The sequence below is a fragment of the Schistocerca gregaria genome, chromosome X (genome assembly GCF_023897955.1).
Source record: "Schistocerca gregaria isolate iqSchGreg1 chromosome X, iqSchGreg1.2, whole genome shotgun sequence".
In the NCBI taxonomy this organism is placed as follows: domain Eukaryota; kingdom Metazoa; phylum Arthropoda; class Insecta; order Orthoptera; family Acrididae; genus Schistocerca; species Schistocerca gregaria.
In genome coordinates, this window is record NC_064931.1 from 189,299,835 (window position 1) to 189,322,437 (window position 22,603).

At 40.0% G+C, this 22,603-nt stretch overlaps 1 protein-coding gene across 1 annotated transcript in view; it reads left to right on the forward strand.

Moving 5' to 3' along the window:
* LOC126298380 (inhibitor of growth protein 3-like) overlaps positions 1–22,603 on the forward strand; it is a 133,232-nt gene that overhangs the window by 103,055 nt on the left and 7,574 nt on the right. The window contains exons 2-6 of the mRNA XM_049989688.1: positions 10,808–10,936; positions 11,012–11,146; positions 11,806–11,889; positions 19,596–19,825; positions 21,499–21,659. Coding sequence (XP_049845645.1) covers positions 10,808–10,936; positions 11,012–11,146; positions 11,806–11,889; positions 19,596–19,825; positions 21,499–21,659 — 739 coding nt within the window. The remainder of the gene's footprint in view (positions 1–10,807; positions 10,937–11,011; positions 11,147–11,805; positions 11,890–19,595; positions 19,826–21,498; positions 21,660–22,603) is intronic.

Genomic DNA, 22,603 nt, shown 5'->3' on the forward strand with positions numbered 1-22,603 from the left:
CACCACCACCACGGGGGGAGGGGTTTATTAGTTACTGGGAGCTCCAACGTTAGGCGGGTGATGGAGCCCCTTAGGTAAATAGCAGAAAGTTTGGGGAAGAAGGCCAGTGTTCACTCTGTCTGCATGCCAGGGGGGTCTCATCCGAGATGTGGAGGAGGCCCTACCGGCAGTGATTGAGAGCACTGGGTGCACCCGACTGCAAATTGTTGCTCCTGTCGGCACCAATGACTCCTGCCATCTGGGTTCAGAGGTCATCCTCAGTTCGTACAGGCGGTTGGCGGAATTGGTGAAGGCGGAAAGCCTCGCTTGCGGGGTGGAATCAGAGCTAACGATTTTTAGTATCGTTCCCAGAACCGATCGCGGTCCTCTGGTCTGGAGCGGAGTGGAAGGCTTAAACCAGAGGCTCAGACGATTCTGCGGAGATCTGGGGTGCACATTTCTTGACCTCCGCTATCAGGTGGAGAAATTTGGGGTCCCCCTGAATAGGTCATGTGTGCACAACATGCCGGAAGTGGCTACAGGGGTAGCAGAGTACGTGTGGAGTGCACATGGGGGTTTTTTAGGTTAGAGAATTCCCTCCCTAGGCCCGACAAGACGCCTCCTGTGACGCGGCAAGGTAGGAGTAGCCAAATGCAACAGGGAATAACAATATTAATGTGCTAATAGTAAACTGCAGGAGCGTCTATAGAAAGGTCCCAGAACTGCTCTCATTAATAAACGGTCACCACACCCATATAGTACTAGGGACAGAAAGTTGGCTGAAACCAGACGTAAACAGTAATTAAATCCTAAACACAGATTGGAATGTATACCACAGAGACAGGCTGGACAGTGAATGGGGAGGCGTGTTGATAGCGATAAGAAGTGCAATAGTATCGAAGGAAATTGATGGAGATCCGAAATGTGAAATGATATGGGGGGAAGGTCACGGTTAGAGCAGGCCGAGACATGGTAATTGGATGTCTCGATAGGCCCCCGGGCTCAGCAGCTGTTGTGGCTGAGCACCTGAAGGATAATTTGGAAAATGTTTCAAGTAGATTTCCCCACCATGTTATAGTTCTGGGTGGAGATTTTAATTTGCTGGATATAGACTGGGAGACTCAAACGTTCATAACGGGTGGCACGGACAAAGAATCCAATGAAATATTTTTAAGTGCTTTATCTGAAAACTACCTTGAGCAGTTAAACAGAGAACCGACTCGTGGCGATAACATATTAGACCTTCTGGTGACAAACAGACCCAAACTATTTGAAATAGTTAATGCAGAACAGGGAATCAGCGATCATAAAGCGGTTACTGCATCGATGATTTCAGCCTTAAATAGGTATATTAAAAAAGATTTTTCTGTTTAGCAAAAGTGACAAAAAGCAGATTACAGATGTACCTGACGGCTCAACACAAAAGCTTTGTCTCAAGTACAGATAGTGTTGAGGATCAGTGGACAAAGTTCAAAACCATCGTACAATATGTGTTAGGTGAGTATGTGCCAAGCAAGATTGTAAGAGGTGGAAAAGAGCCACCGTGATACAACAACTGAGTTAGAAAACTGCTGCAGAAGCAAAGGGAACTTCACAGCAAACATAAACATAGCCAAAGCCTTGCAGACAAACAAAAATCACGCGAAGCGAAATGTAGTGTGAGGAGGGCTATGCGAGAGGCGTTCAATGAATTCGAAAGTAAAGTTCTATGTACTGACTGGGCAGAAAATCCTAAGAAATTTTGGTCTTATGTCAAAGCGGTAGGTGGATCAAAACAAAATGTCCAGACACTATGTGACCAAAATGGTACGAAACAGAAGATGACAGACTAAAGGCCGAAATACTAAATGTCTTTTTGCAAAGCTGTTTCACAGAGGAAGACTGCACTGTAGTTCCCTCTCTAGATTGTCGCACAGATGACAAAATGGTAGATATCAAAATAGACGACAGAAGGATAGAGAAACAATTAAAAACGCTCAAAAGAGGAAAGGCCGCTGGACCTGATGGGATACCAGTTCGATTTTACACAGAGTATGCGAAGGAACTTGCCCCCCTTCTTGCAGTGGTGTACCGTAGGTCTCTAGAAGAGCGTAGCGTTCCAAAGGATTGGAAAAGGGCACAGTTCATCACCATTTTCAAGAAGGAATGTCGAACAGATGTGCAGAACTATAGACCTATATCTCTAACGTTGATCAGTTGTAGAATTTTGGAACACGTATTATGTTCGAGCATCATGTCTTTTCTGGAGACTAGAAATCTACTCTGTAGGAATCAGCATGGGTTTTGAAAATGACGGTCATGTGAAACCCAGCTCGCGCTATTCGTCCACGAGACTAAGAGGGCCATAGGCACGGGTTCACAGGTTTTGAAATGTTTATTAAGAGTATATTCTAGACAGGATTGGATCTTGTTTCCAAGTTGGAGCAAAGTTACCCCAGTAAGCACAAAGTGTCCCTGCTTTGCAGTACTGCTGCTACTACCACCTCCACTACAGATTTTCAACATGTATGATATATTTATGTTTCATTTATAACAGTGTAGCCTGAAGAGGGAATCAGTTTTATTCTACTTACATATTCTGTTAAGTTCCTACTTTCTAGCTATTCTCACAGTTATGTGCCAGAATACAGGAAAATTATTAATCACTTTTTGTGCAAACCCATTTTCTGTCATTGATCCCACAACCACGGCCACTGTTACTTTGGGATTGTGAATGCAAAGGCAGATATTAAACAAAAAAAAATAAGTCAGGAATACAAATATTTTATTACCACAATACTAGATACCAGTGTAACAAGTTCAAAGGTACTATAAAATTTGACATTTGTTGAACAGAATCATACAGGTATACATAAATTGCCTTTATTTGATTTTCTAATTAACACAACAGATGGTTCCCTTTTGGACTAAAGATACACTTATGTCCATGAGTAAGGGATCTATGAGATCCACAGAACAACATAAAGCAGGCACAAAATTTGTGGCATTAGTGCAGAGTGTGATATCCTTGCATAGCAGTTCAGGATATATAATTGTGCCCCATATTGTGGAACAGGTGTCCAGATTGGTTTGCAGTAATGTCTGCCATTGATGATAAAGTGCCCCTTTGAGCTCACCAAAAATCATGGAGGCAATGTTAGGGTTGCATTCCTTCAACCTAGTGTTCTGTGCATGTTCAGTTGGACACAAGTCTGGCTATGACCACTTTTTCATGTTGCAGGTACTAGCTTACCCCACAGCTCCTCCCCCGCCCCCTCCCCCACCTCAGCCGTCCACATGTAACACAGAAAAGTCCCCCATTTACTGTTGTGTAATGTTATTCCTATACAACAGCTGTCACAGTACTCCTAGGTAACATGTGCTGGTGTACATGCTCTCAACATGATACCACCGCAGAGGTTTGAACAGTGCTGTTGCCATATTGGTTCTTTTCCACAACATTGATAGTGTTGTAAAGAGTTCCAGTGTGAACCAAAAGGACAGATGATAGGAATCATGTGTATAGGTAAACCTCAACTCTTTTTGTGTACAGGACACTACCCAACTGTTCCTGAGCTCGCTCACAGTGTGCAAGATACGCAACATCTCTAGATGGGCAGGTCATGTGTTGGCCTGAGAGATATATTTGGGTAATTAAGCAACAAAACTCTCCTGGGTCTCTGCTGTAGCATGTAGTTGACCTTGACCATATTGCTGATTAATCTCTCTCCTGGAATTTTCTTCAGAGTCATGAAATCACATTGTAAATGACATTTACTTCCTAAACCTCCTAATGTCATCCAAATGGGTTTGATGTGCTATCTTGATTTGCTAGTATTTGAGTATGCACAAAATGAACAGTCAGAACCATTATATCATAGACCACTGTCTTCATGGACCTTTGAAGGCACTCTAAGTTGCTCCATAGTGGCTTACCATGTATATCATATTTCTGTGGTGTCCTGTCACAGTTTAGTCTGCACCGTGTCACAGTATGTTTCTGTGGATGTCGAGGGTTCGTTGAATTGCTGCCATGGATGTATGATGACTAGTCTTGCCACCATGTGATGTGAAAATCCCGTTTACATCATCAGTATTCATCAGTACCTAGCATGTATTCCATAATATGATACAATATTGCAGTTCCTGTGTTTTTACGAATTAAGATGCAATTCCATTATGATGCTTCATAATTGAGAATAACACAGGCACTGCAATATGTATTTATCTGCCGACACGAAGCTAGTGATTTCCAAGTAAAATGTCTCACCTGTACGGCAATGTACATATCAGATGTATGAGCACAGGTCGGAGATGTGTGATTGACGACATATGGAAGTTTAGGTCTGGCCATGAGTAGTGCACGGATAGCCAAATGGTAAGGTGACTGCTCGCGATAAGCAGGAAATTCGGGTTTGAGTCCTGGGCTAGCACAAATTTTCATTGTCGTCATTCCACTCTACAGCTGATGGTTGTCCATATTTGCAGTTGCGAATATCCTTCCTGTATTTCACATATTCCATGATCTTGAGTGCCAGTTTGCTAATTCAAATAGATGTGCCAAAAGTAAGAAGTATTTCTTATCTTCATGTCCAAACTGCTTGCCTAAACCACAGGTATTTTTCCTGGTTGGTGATTTCACATACAAAGCCTGATGGGTCTCTCTGTAAGCCCAGAGATTCACTGCAAGGTAAGCCATGTATACATGGAGGCTTCCACTGTTGTTTAGTCCCAAAAGTGTCACAAATAGTTTCACAATGGGTAGCCTAAGGGATCATAAAAGGCAACCAAAGGATTAGTTGGCACAAGTGCACTTTAAATAAATATAATTTACTCGGCTTGTGCAAAAGAACTGCCTCACTGTTGACAATTTGGGGCAGCTGTGGCCAGCTATAAACAGAGGCCCGACATGGGCATGCATCTAAGTACACTGAATGTTTGATGGTAGAGCTAGCAATCAAGAACTCGGTTAACATTTGAAACCAACTAGTGGCACACAGATAATCTTGGCTAGAAGCAATATTGAACTAGCTGACTGGTGCCCAGGTTTCTGTCACTTATAACACTGTCCTGGTAGTCTTCATTGGTTGGCAAGTTGGAGATAGTTCATTGGTGGTGATGTTTGATGTGCTGCTCCCTGCACCTGCAAGAATCTTTGAGGCACCAGCTCCGGCAGTACCAATAAGCTACAGTACTACACCCCCACCCCCCTTCATGAACCGCTTCACCATTGGCAGGCAGGGGAGGGGAGGGGGGATTATGGCTGCAGGAAGTGGTGAGGAGACAGGAGCTGAAGCTGTGGCTGGAGTCAACCTCGTGTCTGAATCATGGAATTTGCCTTAAGACCTACCCAGGACACTAGCTGGGAAACGAGACTGAGTGATGGTACAAGGTCTTCTGCTGATCAAACTGCAAATGTGTCTTGAAGAGGTGTGACGGTCCCCTGGCTAGCTGCAGAGTGGAGGGGACCAACAACTGTGGGTGTCTGCTACTTCTTGGCGACAGGATCATGCAATTTACAGCTGCAAAATTGACTCAGGGTGCCATTGCTGCAATCTTCCTGGACCCTGTATCAAAAATGTGCAATTGCTAAGCAACTTTATGATGTTGCCACATTCCCAGTGACAGGTGACAGCTGCCGGTGTGGGTGCAGCAACTGGAGCAAGGTGTGGTGGTGCTGTCCTTGAAGCAACACCACCAGTCATGTGCTGTTGTGATGCTGGGAGCAGTAGGATGACAAGAATAGCAGCAAAGCTTAGTCCCATGTGTGGTGGGTGTGTAGTTTATCCATCCTCTGTGTAAAAAGTGCGTCACAAATTGAGGTCCATTATTAGTCACAAGCCACTCTGGTAAACTCTGAAGGCAAAACTGTGGATTACAGAGCTTGATGTGTGCACTGTGTAATTGTATAGCACATGGGAACCACAAAAAGAAACTTGCTATATGCACTGATGACAATTGGCTAACGAGTGTTACAGTAGCATCCAGCAAAATCCAAATGAAGGCATTGCCAAGGTGTGTCAGGCTTCAGCTAATTAAAGGACTGTTGAGGGGGGCTGCGTGGTATTTTGTGTGAGCATGGCACTGAGCCATAATCTACTCTATTTGTGAGTCCATGCCAAACCATGTGCAATGAAAATGAGCTAATAGTTTGGTGCAGACTATGCCCAGTGACCCGGATGATGCAAACTAAGAGCATGTCTCTGGAGAACATTTGAAATCACAACACATGATTGTTCAGATTCAGTGCACAGAAATGTGACACCTTGTAGCACAGACAAGTCGTGCCGATGTGCAAAGTATTTTTGAACTACTGGGCTAACAGTATGTTTCATGGTCCGAGGTCAACCAGTGAAGACATAGTGCAACAGAATCTGCAAGTCTGTATCCAGTACTGTGGCATGGGCAATCGTCAGGTGATCTAATGGAAACTGATTCAGTGTGTCAGAGTCACTTGCGTCAGTGTGGCAACAAGATGTTTCTGCTGCATCAAAGCCTGCATCTGGTCCCAAGGGAAGACATGAAAGTATGTGTGCTTTGACATGCTTGGATGTGGGACTGTACATCATCTCGTATTGGTAGAATGATAAGTGTTGCAATTCCTGTGCAATGCAATTGGGGGCCGTGTTGAAAAGTGTGTGCAAAGTCTTGTGGTTGGTGACCAAGTAGAACTTCCTTCGGTACAAATACTGATGAAATTTAGTGTATCCATAGATAATAGTAGGAGCCTCTTTCTCCATTTGAAAATAGTTGCTCTGAGCTCTGTTTAGCAATTTGGAGGTAAAGGCCATTGGTCTGTCAGCAGAACCAATACTTTGTGAGAGTACAGCGTCACTGCTGTACAAAGAGGCATCCATGGCCAAGACTACAGGCTTGGAAGGAACAAAATGAACTAGGCAACTATCACTGCGAAAAGCTTCTTTGAGGCATCGAAAAGCAATATCACATTCCAGCAACCACACAAAAGGTACATTCTTGTGGTGAAGGTGGTGCAACAGTGCCACAATTTGAGCTGCATTCTGAATGAAGTGGATGTAATATGTCAGCTTCCGTAGCACTGACGGTAATTCAATAACATACCGTGGAGGTTTGATGTCACGAATGGCTTGCTAGTGAGACTGCTTTGGATGAACACACTGATTATTAATTACATGCCCCAACTGCACAGTCTCTGTTTTAAAGAACACACGTATGTTTGTGTTGGATTTAAGGCCTGACTTGGAACAGGGTGCACAAATTACTAAGGTTCTCATCTGCTGTGCCACCTGATACCACTATATCATCTAAATAATTTGTATACGAAGGCACAGATGCAGTTAATTCTTCCAAATAGCATGGGAAAATTTCTGGAGCAGATGCACTTCCAAAAGGCAAACAAAGGAATTTGAAAAGTCCTCTTGTGTATTAATGACAAACACTTGCTGTAATTGTTCATCTAAAGGGATCTGGAGGTAGGAATCACATAAATCAGTCGTGAAGAAGTAACAATCAGCTCCCAAATGGTCCATAAGTTCATCGGGTAGAGGTAAAGGAAATGAATCGATCACTGTATGAGGGTTCACTGTTGCCTTGAAGTCTGCATAAATACCCAGTTTGCCTGAAGCATTCTTGATCAGTACTAATAGAGATACCTACTAACTGGCTGTGATGGTGTCGTAACACCACTGTTCTGCTACTGTGAAAGTTCCTGAGCAACCTGTTCATGGAGCTCATGTGGCACAGTGTGAACCCTGAAGAAGTGTGGCTGTGCACTATCTTTTATGGTCACATGCACAACGAAATGAGAAGATTTGGCTGCAAACAAGTCTTTGAATCCAGCACACAAGTGAGCAACACTGTCCTTCGAATCAAAGGGAGTAACTGACAACACATTTTCTACCACAAGCACCCAAACAAATCAAGGCCAACTATACTTGCACTATTCTGTGAATACAGTCTTTTGCAAATTCTGGTACACAGCAGGAAAGCTGCAAGAACTAAACACTGGAATGTCTTGTCAATCATTTGCTGTAAGCATAGTGTGTGATTTGTACAGCTTTGGCTTGCGAAGAAGATCATTAGTATTGTGACTGATCAAAGAAACTGTGACACCCATATAATTGCAACTGAATAGTTTGACCAGGTATCACAAGGTCTACAAAGAGTTTCTTCAAATGGCGATGAACCGAAGAAGAAGTTACTGGTTTTTTGAATTGCACAGCTGATCCACACTAGAAGCACTGTTTTGTTAAGAATACACAACATGTACAACAAAGTTTGATTTCTGTGGGCATATAGTAGGAGAGGGAGCCTTCTTTTTCTGGAAGCATACTTCTTGAACATGTCTGTTCTTGCTACATGAAAAACAAGTTCTGTTTTGTGACAGGCATGTGTGATGCTTATGCACTGAGGAGCAGTGCGGGCAAGACTTCATGCCAGTACCTTGCTAACCTGGCTGTTTATGTGCCTGACTATGCTGAGCCACATAGGCTGTTGTATGCTCGACTTTTTAAGTGACATGTTTACATGGATGTGTAGTGCTATCGCTAGATGTCACACTGAAAATTTTGATTGAGAACTATCTACAACACTGTCACAATAGTCTTGATAGTCAATAATTTGCAAAACTTGCTGCAAAGCAGGGTTGGGATACTTGAGAGTGTTTTTCCTTATTCTATTATCACCCACATTCTGAGTAATAGTGTCACATATCATGAGGTCAAAATATATTTGCCATACTCATATTTAATATTAAACTACCTAGTAAGCCCATGTAAGTCTGTCACTCACTTTCTATAATTTTGCTTCTTTAGTTTGAAAAAAGTTAAACCATGCAACCACCATATGGACTTTCTCATCATAGTATCTATTCAAAGCATAAATTAATTCTTTATATTGTATAAGATCTGGTCACAAAATGGGGACCAATTTGCAGCACGTTGTATACACTCACACTCTGGCCATTGATTAGAAAAGGGGTTCTTTAACAGTACGTAGTGTTTGGTGTGCAGATAGATGAGCTTCAAACTGGGCCAAGTACTCTATCCAGCCCTCTTTGTCCTCCTCAGATAGGTGAAATGGAGATAGTAACGATGGCTGCCTAAGTTGTGGCACTGCCTAGGTGGTGGCATCTGATTGTGATTCTCACTGACTGCTGTCTGCATTTGAATGAAGGCCCTCATCATCTCAGTAAACTGGGTCATTATTTAGCACCTGTAACTAAAGAAGCTGTGTTAGATTGAGTATTGGTGCCAATGGCAGTTGTGGCACAGCTAAGTGCGGGGCAAGCATACATGGGGCTGGGGGCTCAAGGTAGCTACAGCAAAGCAAACAATACTAAAGCTAAATCAATATGTGGCAGCAAGAACAACTTAACTGAAAGAAAATGGAAATCACAGATCTGAAACAGAAATATCCACACACACAAATGGTAAAAGCACTACAGAAATGTCCAGAAAGCAATGAAAAATTCAACAAAGTTTGTTACTAGATGTTATGATGTGGTATGGCGAATGTGAATGTGAATGTGATGTTCTGAAGAGCCTAATCTTATGTCCTCACTGCTAATGATTCAAGAGTGCTTCTAGTTGAGATTACTTGCGTTTCACCAGTTGGTGTCGCAAGTGTACTTAGGTGCGCGCCCATTTTGGGCCTCTGCTTATAGTAGCCACAGCTGCCACAAGTTGTCAACACTGTAGCAGTTCTTTTGCAAGAGTTGAGTACATTATATTTATTTAAAGTGCATTTGTGTCAACTAATCTTCCAAAGCACTGCTCGCAGCACCCACAATAATCTTAGAGGAACTGGCTCTGGCTGTATCTATAAACTATGATACTACAGGCTTTGTATTTAAATTATAACACAAGACCAAAAAATGACATGTTACAAAACTCAAAACAAGAAGTGGGAGTTAGCATGTTGGAAGTTAGACTGTCATATCAGATATCACAAGAGTACACAGAAAAAATTATTCCATATTAACCATGTCTAATCAGTAGAAGACCTGATGATGATATTTGAAACAATACAGATGAACTATAGCTGAGAGTGAAGGATTTCAAGCAGGGGAGCACAGTCTTGTAGCTCCCCTGAGGAAGTAACAGCCAGAAGAATGAAGTCACCCTACTTAGCAGCTGATATGTTGTTGCCCATTGATGATTAAAAGAAAATATGCTACAGATGCTCCCCCCCCCCCCCCCCTCCCCACTTCAAATTAGTTTGGGAATCCACTAAAATGACAAAAATTAGCCATTGTTACATGCAAATGATGTTCAACATAAAGTGAATGTATAGATTAGCCACTTCATTAAGACTAAATGACCACTGTTACATGTACTGCTCCTAGAACAGCCTGTCAAAACTGGTTAATTGAACTGTGACTGATTGCTGTTGAAATGAGTCACTTTTTTATGTAATCTTTAGATATGTAACGTTGTTGACATAACTGTTTACTGAAAGTGGCAGTAGTCAGAACATAAGCTGCAAATGAAAATCTCTGGAAATGGAAATTAATGATTCATTGCTTTTTAAAAAAAGATTTAGCTACATATATTTGATTCTTACTAATACCTGACTTTGTTATAGCTGTCCTTCTACTACTGCTGTGAATTGTGGAGGGCCTGCCTATAAAATAATTTACCATCATTCTTAGCAAGCTGAATAAATTATAAACAATTTAATTATATGCAATAATGTAGGAAAAATTCAAGTAAATACTGATATTTATATGGACTCTTAGTAAGTGGCAATCAGTTTCCTGTATTAAGATAATATTAACAGAAACTATTATCCATTGTTTTAGATATATTTGAAACTGTAAAGGATGCCTAATGCCTGCCATAATATTGAAAGCTGGTTTTATTTCTTTCAGATAACCTTGAAAGTCTTGAAAAACGGGTGAAGCTCTTCTTTGCAGCAGCGCGGAGAATGAAAGCACATGAGAAAGACCGTGAATATCAGCTGATATGCCAAGACTATATAAGAACACTGGACTTTGCAGGTATGCAAATAGAAGTTATAGTTTGTCCTTTGTATTTATCATCAATATTTCTTTCTATTTAAATAATTGTTTCAGATGAAAAAGTGGCAATTGCTACCCAGATGCATGACTTGGTGGAAAGATACTTGAGAAAACTGGACCAGGAACTTCTCAAATTTAAATATGAACTGGAAGCAGATCATCAAGGAATTACAGAAGTATTAGAAAAGAGTATGGTTTTCATTTGCAAGTTCTAAAATATTGTATCCCAAGTAAAAAACAAAAAGATTTCAGTAAATAACAATAGTTATGTTCTGAATCTCTGCACTTACACCTACCAACTTCCTGCTCCTTCACCCCCTTCCTCCCTCCCCCCCCCCCCCCCCCAAAAAAATAAGTTTTTGTCTCACTTGAAAAATATTATCTGAACTGTGTTGTGCAACATGGAACTTTCATGTTTATAACTGAATTTTATTGTCAGACTTCTATCTCTTTATTTCATTTTACCTCACACTCAGTAAAAGAAATCAGTTTGTTTGATTATTCTTTGCACCTCATAGTTTGTCCATGGTTTCTTAATTAATGCAGGTAAAAGCTGTTCCTCTTACATCAGTTTTAAGTATATTACTGCAGTGTTGTATGTACAGATGCATCAAGACTGATTTTGTAGAGAAATATGTGTTACTTGCTAAGGAGTCAGTTGTTATGAAATTTCTGTCTACAAAGCAACCAGAAGTTAAGAAAATCTTATCTTTTATTTTAACTGACAATATTAACTTCAGTGTGATTAATTATTTAGTGGCCTGTGACATACATTCGTTAATAGTAGTGAATACACAACATGGCCTTGGTTTCATGTTTATTTTGGTTACCGAGTACTTCTGTTTCAGGATCTTTGGAAATGGACCAACCATCTGTCACAAAGCAACAGAAGGACCACTATAATTTGACAGTTCCAAGGGCTACACATTATGGTATGTTGGAATCTCACTAGTTCCATTTTGTCTTATGGTTTTACTACTTTTAATTTACGGATCTTGAATTTTCAATAAAAAGGAATATTATTTTATCCATGCTGGACCTTGCGAACAATGTGACCATTAAGGATTGTTGAAGAATCAACCAAAGACAAATGTAGAGTAAAAGTCAATAATGGGCCAAGTGCCAAAAAATCTGATTCCGAGTTACGTAGTATTTGTTTAGTTTTTATTTATTTATTGACAAAGCTATTTTAATGAAAAAACCAGAACAGTATTTTTTATTTATCGCTACAGCAAGAGTCATACAACTATTGTGATTTTTTTGAAGTTCCCTTCCTTTGAAAATAAATATTTTATTCTTAGAAACACAGAATGTACTTAATGCTGTACAGGTATCAGCAAAAACAAGATAAATACTGATGAAAGAAATCACAAGTGTTCATCAGTTTTATTTATAATAATCATTTTATTGATATATTTTGCAGAGATTATACTGTGGTTAAATTATTTTTGATCCTTCATTTAATTTTGTAAAGGACAAAGAAATTTTAATTGATTAACTGTTTGAAAAATGTTCTGTTAGATACTTTAAAAGACAGCAGCATTTGTTGCAGATCCTTTTTCTCTTCAGCTGACAATTTGTTTTTAAATTGTTGTGATGTTAAAATAAAATTCTTTATTTTGTCAGTGGTAGCCCCTTCCTTGAAAATATTGCAGGTGCTCCAGTCTTCAAGTTCGTTAAACACTGTTCTCATGTTGACAACACCAGGTGCAATTTTGTTCTCTTGAATTCAACTACATTGGAAATATTTATTCTTGTTGTGTTATTGTGTGTGTCGGCTACTTTTTTAAAATGAAATAGTCTTGAGGCTGGAGCATAGTAACCACAAATGGATTGTTAGGTGTTGCATTCTCCATAAGTTTTACAAGATCCTTAGGTACTTGACACTCTGACAATCTTCCAGCCTCTTACATTTTTCAGTCTTTGTCACCTGCTGTAGATAATTACAAAGCTTTGTGGCATTGAACCTGTATTCAGCCTCAGCAGTAGGTCAGCACATAACAATCCTGCTATCTTTCGGGCCTTATCTGCACTACGAGAAATAATTGTAGTCCTTAGTTTGCTCTTCGGGTTGTTGGAAGTGCCACTTAGCTTGATTTTTCAGGTCTACCTAAAAAATAATTTTTTACATGTAGTCCATTATTGATTTCCACTCTACAAATACTTTTAAAAGATCTTTCTTTAATCTCATAACTGATTTTGAGCTACCATATCTATCTTCAGATTGCTGACTTTTTAAATCATATTTAACGTTTTTGTTATTAGTATTTCATCAGCTCTTGCACTGGACAGGAATATTTGAATATTTAGTGCCACTATGTATGTTGCGTGGATGGCAAAAACATGCTATTGCGCCCATATCTGAGTAGCTAAAAGCTGAAAGAGATGCATGCGTTTACATATGTTTCAGTGGACAGCACTCTGTCTTGCTTTGGTTTTTAGGCTTTTTTAGGGCAATGCACGAACTGCTGGAGTGAAAACAGTGCACCCATTTTAAATAAATCTATAAGGCACACAAACACTTCATATTCTTAATGTGAATTTCAGCCTGAGGCATGTGCTTACATTCTGTGTTTTTGTTTACAATGCAAAGACCATCCAATAAGCAAAGATAATGCTTACTTCATATTAAAAAGAGACCTAAATTAATCAAAGAAAGTATGTGGGAGTTGCAGTATGTTAAGAACAGTAAGAACAGAAAAATACTTATATTCTAGGAGTGAACTTCTTATGTAAGGGCTATAGGACAGGTTGTTTTAAAAAGTTTTATTTATTTATTTATTTTAATTCGCTCCCCCCTTCCCCCCTCTGCCCCCCCCCCCATCCTAGTAATTTGCAGCAGGAATTTTAACGAAACATATGATTACATTCATTAGAAAGCCCATGCCCTAGAGTTAATGAAAAACCTTAGTTCAGCTCTATTTGTTATATGTGTGACTCCAGCTGTAAGTGATTTAAAAACAAAGAAACTAGTTTGTTCTGTTTTCATTTCACTGATAAGTTACACCATCAAATTGTTGGGAAATCCATCATACTGGGATGATAATTTCAGAATACAGAAGCATGTTATAAGAATTATATCTGGTGATAGTTCTGAAACACTATTTTGAGGGTTGTTCAGAGAAATTTGTTAATGTACAGCAGTTCAAAATACACACTTCCATTGTTGTTCCATGGTGTTGCCAGTTTTTTTTCTGTTCTGTTTGTATATTTACTAGATATATATTTTAGATATGGCCCAGCGAACTGTTTTTCCCAATACACTTCAAAATTAATAATATAAAATGTTTTTGCATCACTGAGGGACAATATTTTGATACCACACTTCACAGGCTTATTTAGAATGTACTGTACAAAACCACAACGGCCTCTAAAGACCTGCAGCATTTCATCAGTTGTCACAAATTAACTGGCATTATAATGAGCAATATAGTTCTTTACAAATCCTTGGTGAAACTCACGAAGAGGTACCATTTTATCTGTAAACCTTCACTCAATTCTTCTTTCTATATTGTCAAACCTAATTGCTCTAAGTATAAAATGGAAAGATTTATAACTGAAAAGTGATCGTAAGATAGCCATAACAGTACCATCAGATGCTCACAGTTCACCACAGTTGGCATAATGTCCTTTCTTTATGCCAATCATAAAAATTGCACCGAAAAGAGCACGAATTTCTTCTGTTGAAGTGTCTTTCCAATCACAAGCTCTAGAATGGTTTTTATCACTATATTTTTCCCCTGATCCATCTGTTGGTATGAACTGCAATGTCTTCTATCATGTTTTAGTGATAAAAAGATAAAATGCATCTAAAGGTGTAAATGTGTTTCTGGCAGCCCCTTTTGGGCCCGGTAAAGTTCTGGTAATGTTTTTAGCACTTGTTTTCACTGCAGTTAGGGGTTGAGTAATGCAAAGAGTTTCACCATCTTCTCCAATATAAAGTGCATAGTTACCTTTCGTAACATCATGTGCTGCTGTTTCTTCACTGTCATCTTCTTCCTGTGACTGTTCGGATTCACTACTGTGGTTGTCAGCTTCAATAATTTCCTCTTCCATATCAAAATCGATTTCAGATTCATCACATGTCAACTCATCTTCCGAAATTTCCACTAGAATTCATCTTCCGAAATTTCCGCTAGAATTCATAGGATCTCTTCTGGATCCCCTATAATATCACTTTCCCTGGAAATAAATATTGTGTACCCATAAAACAAAAAAATAACACTCTAAACAAGAATATGCATATAATGTAGAACAAATACTTACATGACTAAGCATGTGGTGGCAATCACATCGCTGATGCAGAATTGAAGTTAACAGTGCTGTTGCAACAGAACAATGGCCAGGTTTGGTTTCAAACAAGGTTACACACATTCCACCTATGATGAAGACTGCATACTAGATTCCATGGAAACTGACAACTAGCACCAGCCAGTGGGCAATCAAAAGTGTTGTGGTGCGTATGCCGTGGCATGCCCACCAGAGGGTTAATAGTGAGGTAACGACTGAATGTCAAATCGTGGTCTTCCTTTTCCTAGTAATTAACTACACCATGCAGGCATTACAGAACATGGTGTTGCTGGTAGTCATTTATGAAACTGAAATCAAATAGAATATGTTATGAGTCATATTTCTGTTATAGCCAAGGAGGCGTGTCACGCCCCACAAGTATCTCAGTGTGCTATCACCCTTTACGCACTCACCTCGCTATTGAGCTCACGGGTCATGCATCGGTGGGAGGATGAGTGGCTGGAAGTGACTGACAATAAGCTCCATATAGTCAAGCCCACAACGCGTGTGTGGTGTACTTCCTTTCAGCCCCGTCGGTGGGACGAGGTTCTCTTCACTCAGCTTCGAATAAGCCACAGCCCTATGACGCATGGCTTCCTGCCCCGGCGGGAGGACCCTCCAATTTGTGGTGCTTGTGGCATTCAGGTCACTGTGCACCACGTTTTATTGGATTGTGTTTTATTTTCTGACCAGTGGGCCGCCACTGACTTGCCGGCGGACCTGCCATCTCTTTTAGGCAACACTCTGACGAATGTGGTTAAAGTTTCAAAGTTCTGTGCCATGTCAAATGTTTTTACAAAGATTTTAGGGAGACGATTTTAATTTTCTCACTGTGTGACAAGCTCGCCCATATTTTATGTAAGTGGCCAGCCAATGACAATTTTCTGTGGCATTCTTGTTGCTATGTTTTCCCTTTCCTTCGGTTTTACTTTCTTATGTAGTATTTTCCTTCTTTTCCTGCTTTCTTTGAGTGTGTTTTTTAGTTTTCTTCAGTCTGTCCACATCCATTCATTTTAATGTGTGTCAGGGTGCTGATGACCTCAATGTTGAGCGCTCATAAGCCCCAACACACACACACACACCCACCCACACACACACACACACACACACACACACACACACACACACACACTATTTCTGTTATAACAAAATACTGAGAATAGTGTGTTCCTTACCAATCCTTATTCTACTAAATCTTTCAAGATTTTTGTTAATATCTGTAGCCATGAAAATTGAGATTTTTCTTGTGTTCATAAGTCTGCAACTGCTTTTTGAACATTTCACTGCTACATGTGTGTTTGAACTAACATACAGCATTTTACAGATGCTACTATAGCTTCCTATGCTAACACAGTACATAACTGTAGTTATCTAACACTATATGTAAAGATGATCATGCATGAAGTACTACTGTACGTGCACTAAACTGAGACTACATTTTGCTGAATTGTATTGGTAATACATAGCAGTTAATTATACAGGGTGTCCCAGGAGGAATGGTCAGTGTTTAGGGATATGACAGGAATGATCTTTTGAAGCAAAAAATTCAAGTGAACATGGGTTCTAAAACAGTAAGATCGCGTCCTATGTAAGTGACAGAAGTGACCGTTAGTGCTCAACACCTTCAAATGACAAAACACTACCTCAGTTATAATTATGGACGTGTCCTAGGTGAGTAACATCCTTGGCACTGCCTGTCCTCTGCTGCAGCTTGCGACGTTTAGATTCAGACATATTTGAACCTTGCCGCTGCAGACACGTGACAGTGACAGTGATGGGTACGAGTCTTCTGGGCAAAGCACTGCAACGGACGTGCTGGCTGTTATGAGATACTTATCATCGGATTTTAAGCAAACTATGTGGTAAGAAAAAGTTGATTCTTCCACACTTTATGGATTGATATCTTCGCTTAATGAAGGACTGAATTTATTTCCATTATTTGTCATAGTTACTGTGCTGTATGAAACTAAGTAAATGACTGCACAAATTTTTTTATGAGTTTGCAGAGATAAAATCGCATTGCATAGACATTGCGCATAATTCATTTTAGACCATACATGATTTCATATGAAATGCAGCCAACATATCAAAATTGTATTTAAAGTTGAGAGCGGAATGATACCTGTTTCCTTTCTTGAGATATTGGTTGTTAATACACATCCAAGTCATTTCCTGGTCATTGGTCATTGGGAATCAAGTGGTTGTAAAAATCATCATACTTCATAAACAGTTCAAGATATCGAAACGAGGGCTTTTTTATTTTTTTTGGGGGGGGGGGGGGGGATGACAGCACACAGAAAGGATTTATTTTGTTGTATGATTAACACTTGAAATGTTTTGCTCAAATATTTGAGTAGAACTGAAGCAAGGCTCCACATAAATTACACAGTGATTTTGGGAAATGACAGCACACAGAAAGGATTTATTTTGTTGTATGATTAACACTTGAAATGTTTTGCACAAATATTTGAGTAGAACTGAAGCAAGACTCCACATAAATTCCACAGTGATTTTTCATCCAAATTTTCATAGCTAAATAAAGAGTGAGGAATGGGCAAATGGTATTTCAAAATGGCCAGTGTGTAGTCTAGTATTGCAAGTAAATAATTAATTGCTTGAAAGTAATCAGGATAATTAAGGAAAGTTTAACTGCTGATTTGAGGTGAAATTGAAAATTTAATGAGCAGCTGCTGCTGCTAGCTATGTAAATGAAGTGTCAAAAAAATTCATCTCTTCAATGCCTAGCCACTTTGAGTATAAAAGGATACTTTGGTGTGATATTTAAATGTCAAAAAGGCTTCCTTCAAATCCGTATGAGGAATTTCAGGAACAGAAGACACAAGGAAGGCAAATGAGGTGTCAACAAGATCATGCTTTGTGAATAAAACTTGAAAATAAAGAAAAATGAAAGAAATTGGTCAAATATTTTGTGAAATGATTTGTCTAAAAGAAATAAAATAGAGCAGAGAAACATTTGACATGCCTTTGAATTATGCTTAAAATCATGTACAGAAAGCGGCGTCCTTCAAATATTTATCTATTTCCTATTTCTTACTTTTAGATAAATCATTTCACAAAACTTATCACTTTTGTCAAAACATTTTTTTATTCTTTACTTATGCAGATTATTTAGATTAATTGAAATACTTGCCCTTGACACTTATTTGGTTGACCTAAAAAATATAATTTCAGATGCAGTGTTAACAATATAGATAAAACTTAGTATACAGAACTGGTGACAGGATTACAACTGAGTCAGTTAAAATATAAGAAGCAGCCAATCCTGACCCCGGGACCAACAATGATCCATATTACTAGGCTGCGACACTACCATTACACCTTGTACACCACCTGCAGATCAGAACTCTTTCATCTATATTTAACTAGCCAGCTGTTCTTCTGCATTTATAGGCTGTTGAAAGTGCTTGGTCATGTAAAAAACATTTTTCTTTAATTTATTGATGAGATAGTCGGACATCTCTCTGCTCATGCATATAGTTTCAAGGAATTTGTCATGATCTTCGTAGATGATGATATAAATTGTCAAATTCTCCGTTAATATTCCTCACCTTTGTAAATTTCATGCACAGTGCTCCTTTATCGACTTATCTTCTTAAGTAAAGCTACTTTTGTTGCCTTACTCTTGAGATAAAAGATTCTGTGGTTTAGGGGTACCATTTTATAGAAACATCTGGTTGGCTCTGGTAGCCATCTTGCAGTGGGAGATAGTCGCTCACACACAACACACCAGAGTTTATTGTCCAATGCTGCCGCTTGTTGCTGGAGTGTCACATATCCAGAGGTTGCTCACTGTCAGTCACTTCTGATACTTAACATAGGACGTGGCCCAACAGCTATGATATTTGTTCCATAGAAGAGATGTGTTTCATGTAGCGAAGATGAACAAGTGCTAATAGCTCTTAAAGTATGCGTATTAGAGCCCATGTTTACTGAATATTTTTCCCTTTTTTTGCTCAATATACAAAAAACAAAGAGCTTGCAGTAGAAGAGATTTGTTTCAGGTGAAGTAGTGCTCATAACTCTTAAGCCATGTATTTTAGAGCCCATGTATACTAGACTTTTTTTGCTTTGAATGATCATTCCTGTCACATCCCTCAATATTAACCATTTCTCCTGGGAATCGCTGTATTGTATGTTGACCTGACTTCAGTATTTGTTTGCAGACTGGTTCACATTGTAATGAGTGATACTCCATTTTATCCTTTCTTTCACTTTATTCTCATCATCCTCAACAGTATATCATATTATATGAAACAATAAAAAAATACTTCTGCATGTATGTTACAAATTTAAAAGATAAAATTGATATTTGCTTAACTTTCCACAGAAAAGAAACGTGAATCAGTGTCAACGGCACATGCAGCAGAGAAAAGAATGGGTGTTGAAAAATCGTTACCAGTTCCAGACCAACGTCAGTCAGCTACAGTTTCAGGAAGGGTGACTCCTTCTACTACTCCTGCAAATATATCGAATGTGGGATACAATTTAGGTCACACAGGAGCAGGTGGAAATGCTATTGCAGCTGCTGCTTCTCAGGCTATAGCTGCAACCCAAAAGGTAGTAACGCGCGCACATTGCATGCGTGCGTGCGCACCTTATATTTACATGATGAAAGTTAATGACCTTGATGTCCTTATCAGTTGGTAGCTATAACATTTTCATTTCAAATTGTGTTTGGACACAACCACCAACCAGTTGTTCACCCAGATGATTGGTCTCTACCAAACTGTGACTAAGAGCAGAGTTGACCATCCAGTGGCAGAAAACACTGATGCCCACAGCATGCCTCACAAGCCATGGCATCTAGATCCATCTCCACAACAGCAGATTCTCTGAGTTGTGTAGATGGTAGTTGTTCTTGCAACATATCCTTGGATTTTATAGCCGTCCTGCCCTCACCCTCCACTACGCCATGCCCCACACCCACGGCCCATGACAGTAACTTCCCTCATCCTGCACTGACACTCTCTTCTACACAGTCTCCATCTTCCTCTGATCTATCTCCCCATCTCAATCCGCTTATCCAAGACATAGTGCTCCATGCACAACTTCCCTAGCTGCGGCCAGTTCCAGCTCATCTGTACAGCATTCCTGTCCCAGGCACTCGTTTCCTCTCTTTACTAGCTATCAGTTGCCCTTCCCAAACCCTTTCCATGGCAGGCATCACTAACCATCAGCAATCACTCTTACGTGATTTGGCATTTATTGTAATTTTAATTCTGTGACTGGATGCTGTACCTACGCCCACTAATGTAAATTATCCTATGGGAGGAAGATTGTGTGTACCATCTACTTGTGAACTTTTTTCCTATTGGAATTCATATTTCAACTATTTGTGTCTCATGGTTTTTGAGATGGAGATAGGGAAGCAGCTCAACATTTGCCAGGAGATGTGTGGAAAACTGTCAAATCATCACACTTGGGGTGGCAACTCTGCCAGACCAATAATAATCAGTTCATTCTACAGATTTGCTTAATGATTTCTGGCAGTATAAAAGTATAAAGTGTGATTCATAATACTTATGTAATTTGGCTTCTGTATCTACAAAATAATGTGTTTCACCCTCTCATGTTTTATTTTCTGTCACTAGTGCATAAACAGGGCATTACTATTATTATTGTTGTTGTTGTTGTAACATGAATTATCCAGAGCATCAATAAATGCCACTTTGTTTTATTTATAATTTGGATGCAGTTTGAAAATCAGTAGAAATACCAAACTAAGTTTTTCCATCAAGCTTCAATTCAGCTACTTCAGGACTAGAATATAAATTAATTTCTAATTTGTACAATGTTTCTGGAGGTCCTCCCCTTCCTCTTTTATTTCTTCTTCACTGGTGACTGTAATGCTTCATAACCTATAGACATAATAATTTTTATAATGTCACTCTGTGCTTCAGGCTGGCTAGTAAGGAAATGCTTGCAGCAGAAACAAATTCTCTCTGCATTAGTGAGGTTTTTTAATACGTTGCATCACCTTTCAACAGGGTAATTACATTATTTAGTTCAAACTGAACACATCCACTGTGACGTAGATCACCTTCATCAGTCATGAAATTTTCTAGCAGAAAACTCCTTTATTAGGATAAAGTAAAGTGAACAATAGAATCTAATGGATGAGGGAAGATAGAGTAATTTAAACATATTGTGTTTTGTTAATTATGTTTTATATATTTTGTGTATTTGTGTGAAAGAATCATGTTAAGGTGATATTGTGCTTTTACCTGCAGATGCAGCAGGGACGCCGAACTGCAAGCCTGAAGGCTTCGTATGAGGCCATAAACATAGGTGTCCATGCTCATGAATTCAGTATAGACAAAGAGCTGGCTGGTGCAGCTCAGACTGCTATTGCAGCAATTCAGGAGACAACAAAGAAACAAAAAAAGCAAGAGTCTGAGGGGTAATTTTTATTTTAACCTAGTAAGATTATGACAGTGAAGCTTTCACAGTATTCTGAAATTGAGATTATCTAAGGTTGATTTCCAGAGCAATCAGCCAGAACTACATATCATAATGGTTTCTTTTCATATGTCTCCAATTACAAGAAGAAGGAACTGACATGGAATCAGTTAACTAATAAGCACCAGTAGAAAATTTGTTTTCTCTGAATATTCAAGTTCTGTTGTTAAACATACAATTGAGTCATGAAATACACTCCTGGAAATGGAAAAAAGGACACATTGACACCGGTGTGTCAGACCCACCATACTTGCTCCGGACACTGCGAGAGGGCTGTACAAGCAATGATCACACGCACGGCACAGCGGACACACCAGCAACCGCGGTGTTGGCCGTCGAATGGCGCTAGCTGCGCAGCATTTGTGCACCGCCGCCGTCAGTGTCAGCCAGTTTGCCGTGGCATATGGAGCACCATCGCAGTCTTTAACACTGGTAGCATGCCGCGACAGCGTGGACGTGAACCGTATGTGCAGTTGACGGACTTTGAGCGAGGGCATATAGTGGGCATGCGGGAGGCCGGGTGGACGTACCGCCAAATTGCTCAACACGTGGGGCGTGAGGTCTCCACAGTACATCGATGTTGTCGCCAGTGGTCGGCGGAAGGTGCACGTGCCCGTCGACCTGGGACCGGACCGCAGTGACGCACGGGTGCACGCCAAGACCGTAGGATCCTACGCAGTGCCGTAGGGGACCGCACCGCTACTTCCCAGCAAATTAGGGACACTGTTGCTCCTGGGGTAACGGCGAGGACCATTCTCAACCATCTCCATGAAGCTGGGCTACGGTCCCGCACACCGTTAGGCCGTCTTCCGCTCACGCCCCAACATCCCGCAGCCCGCCTCCAGTGGTGTCGCGACAGGCGTGAATGGAGGGACG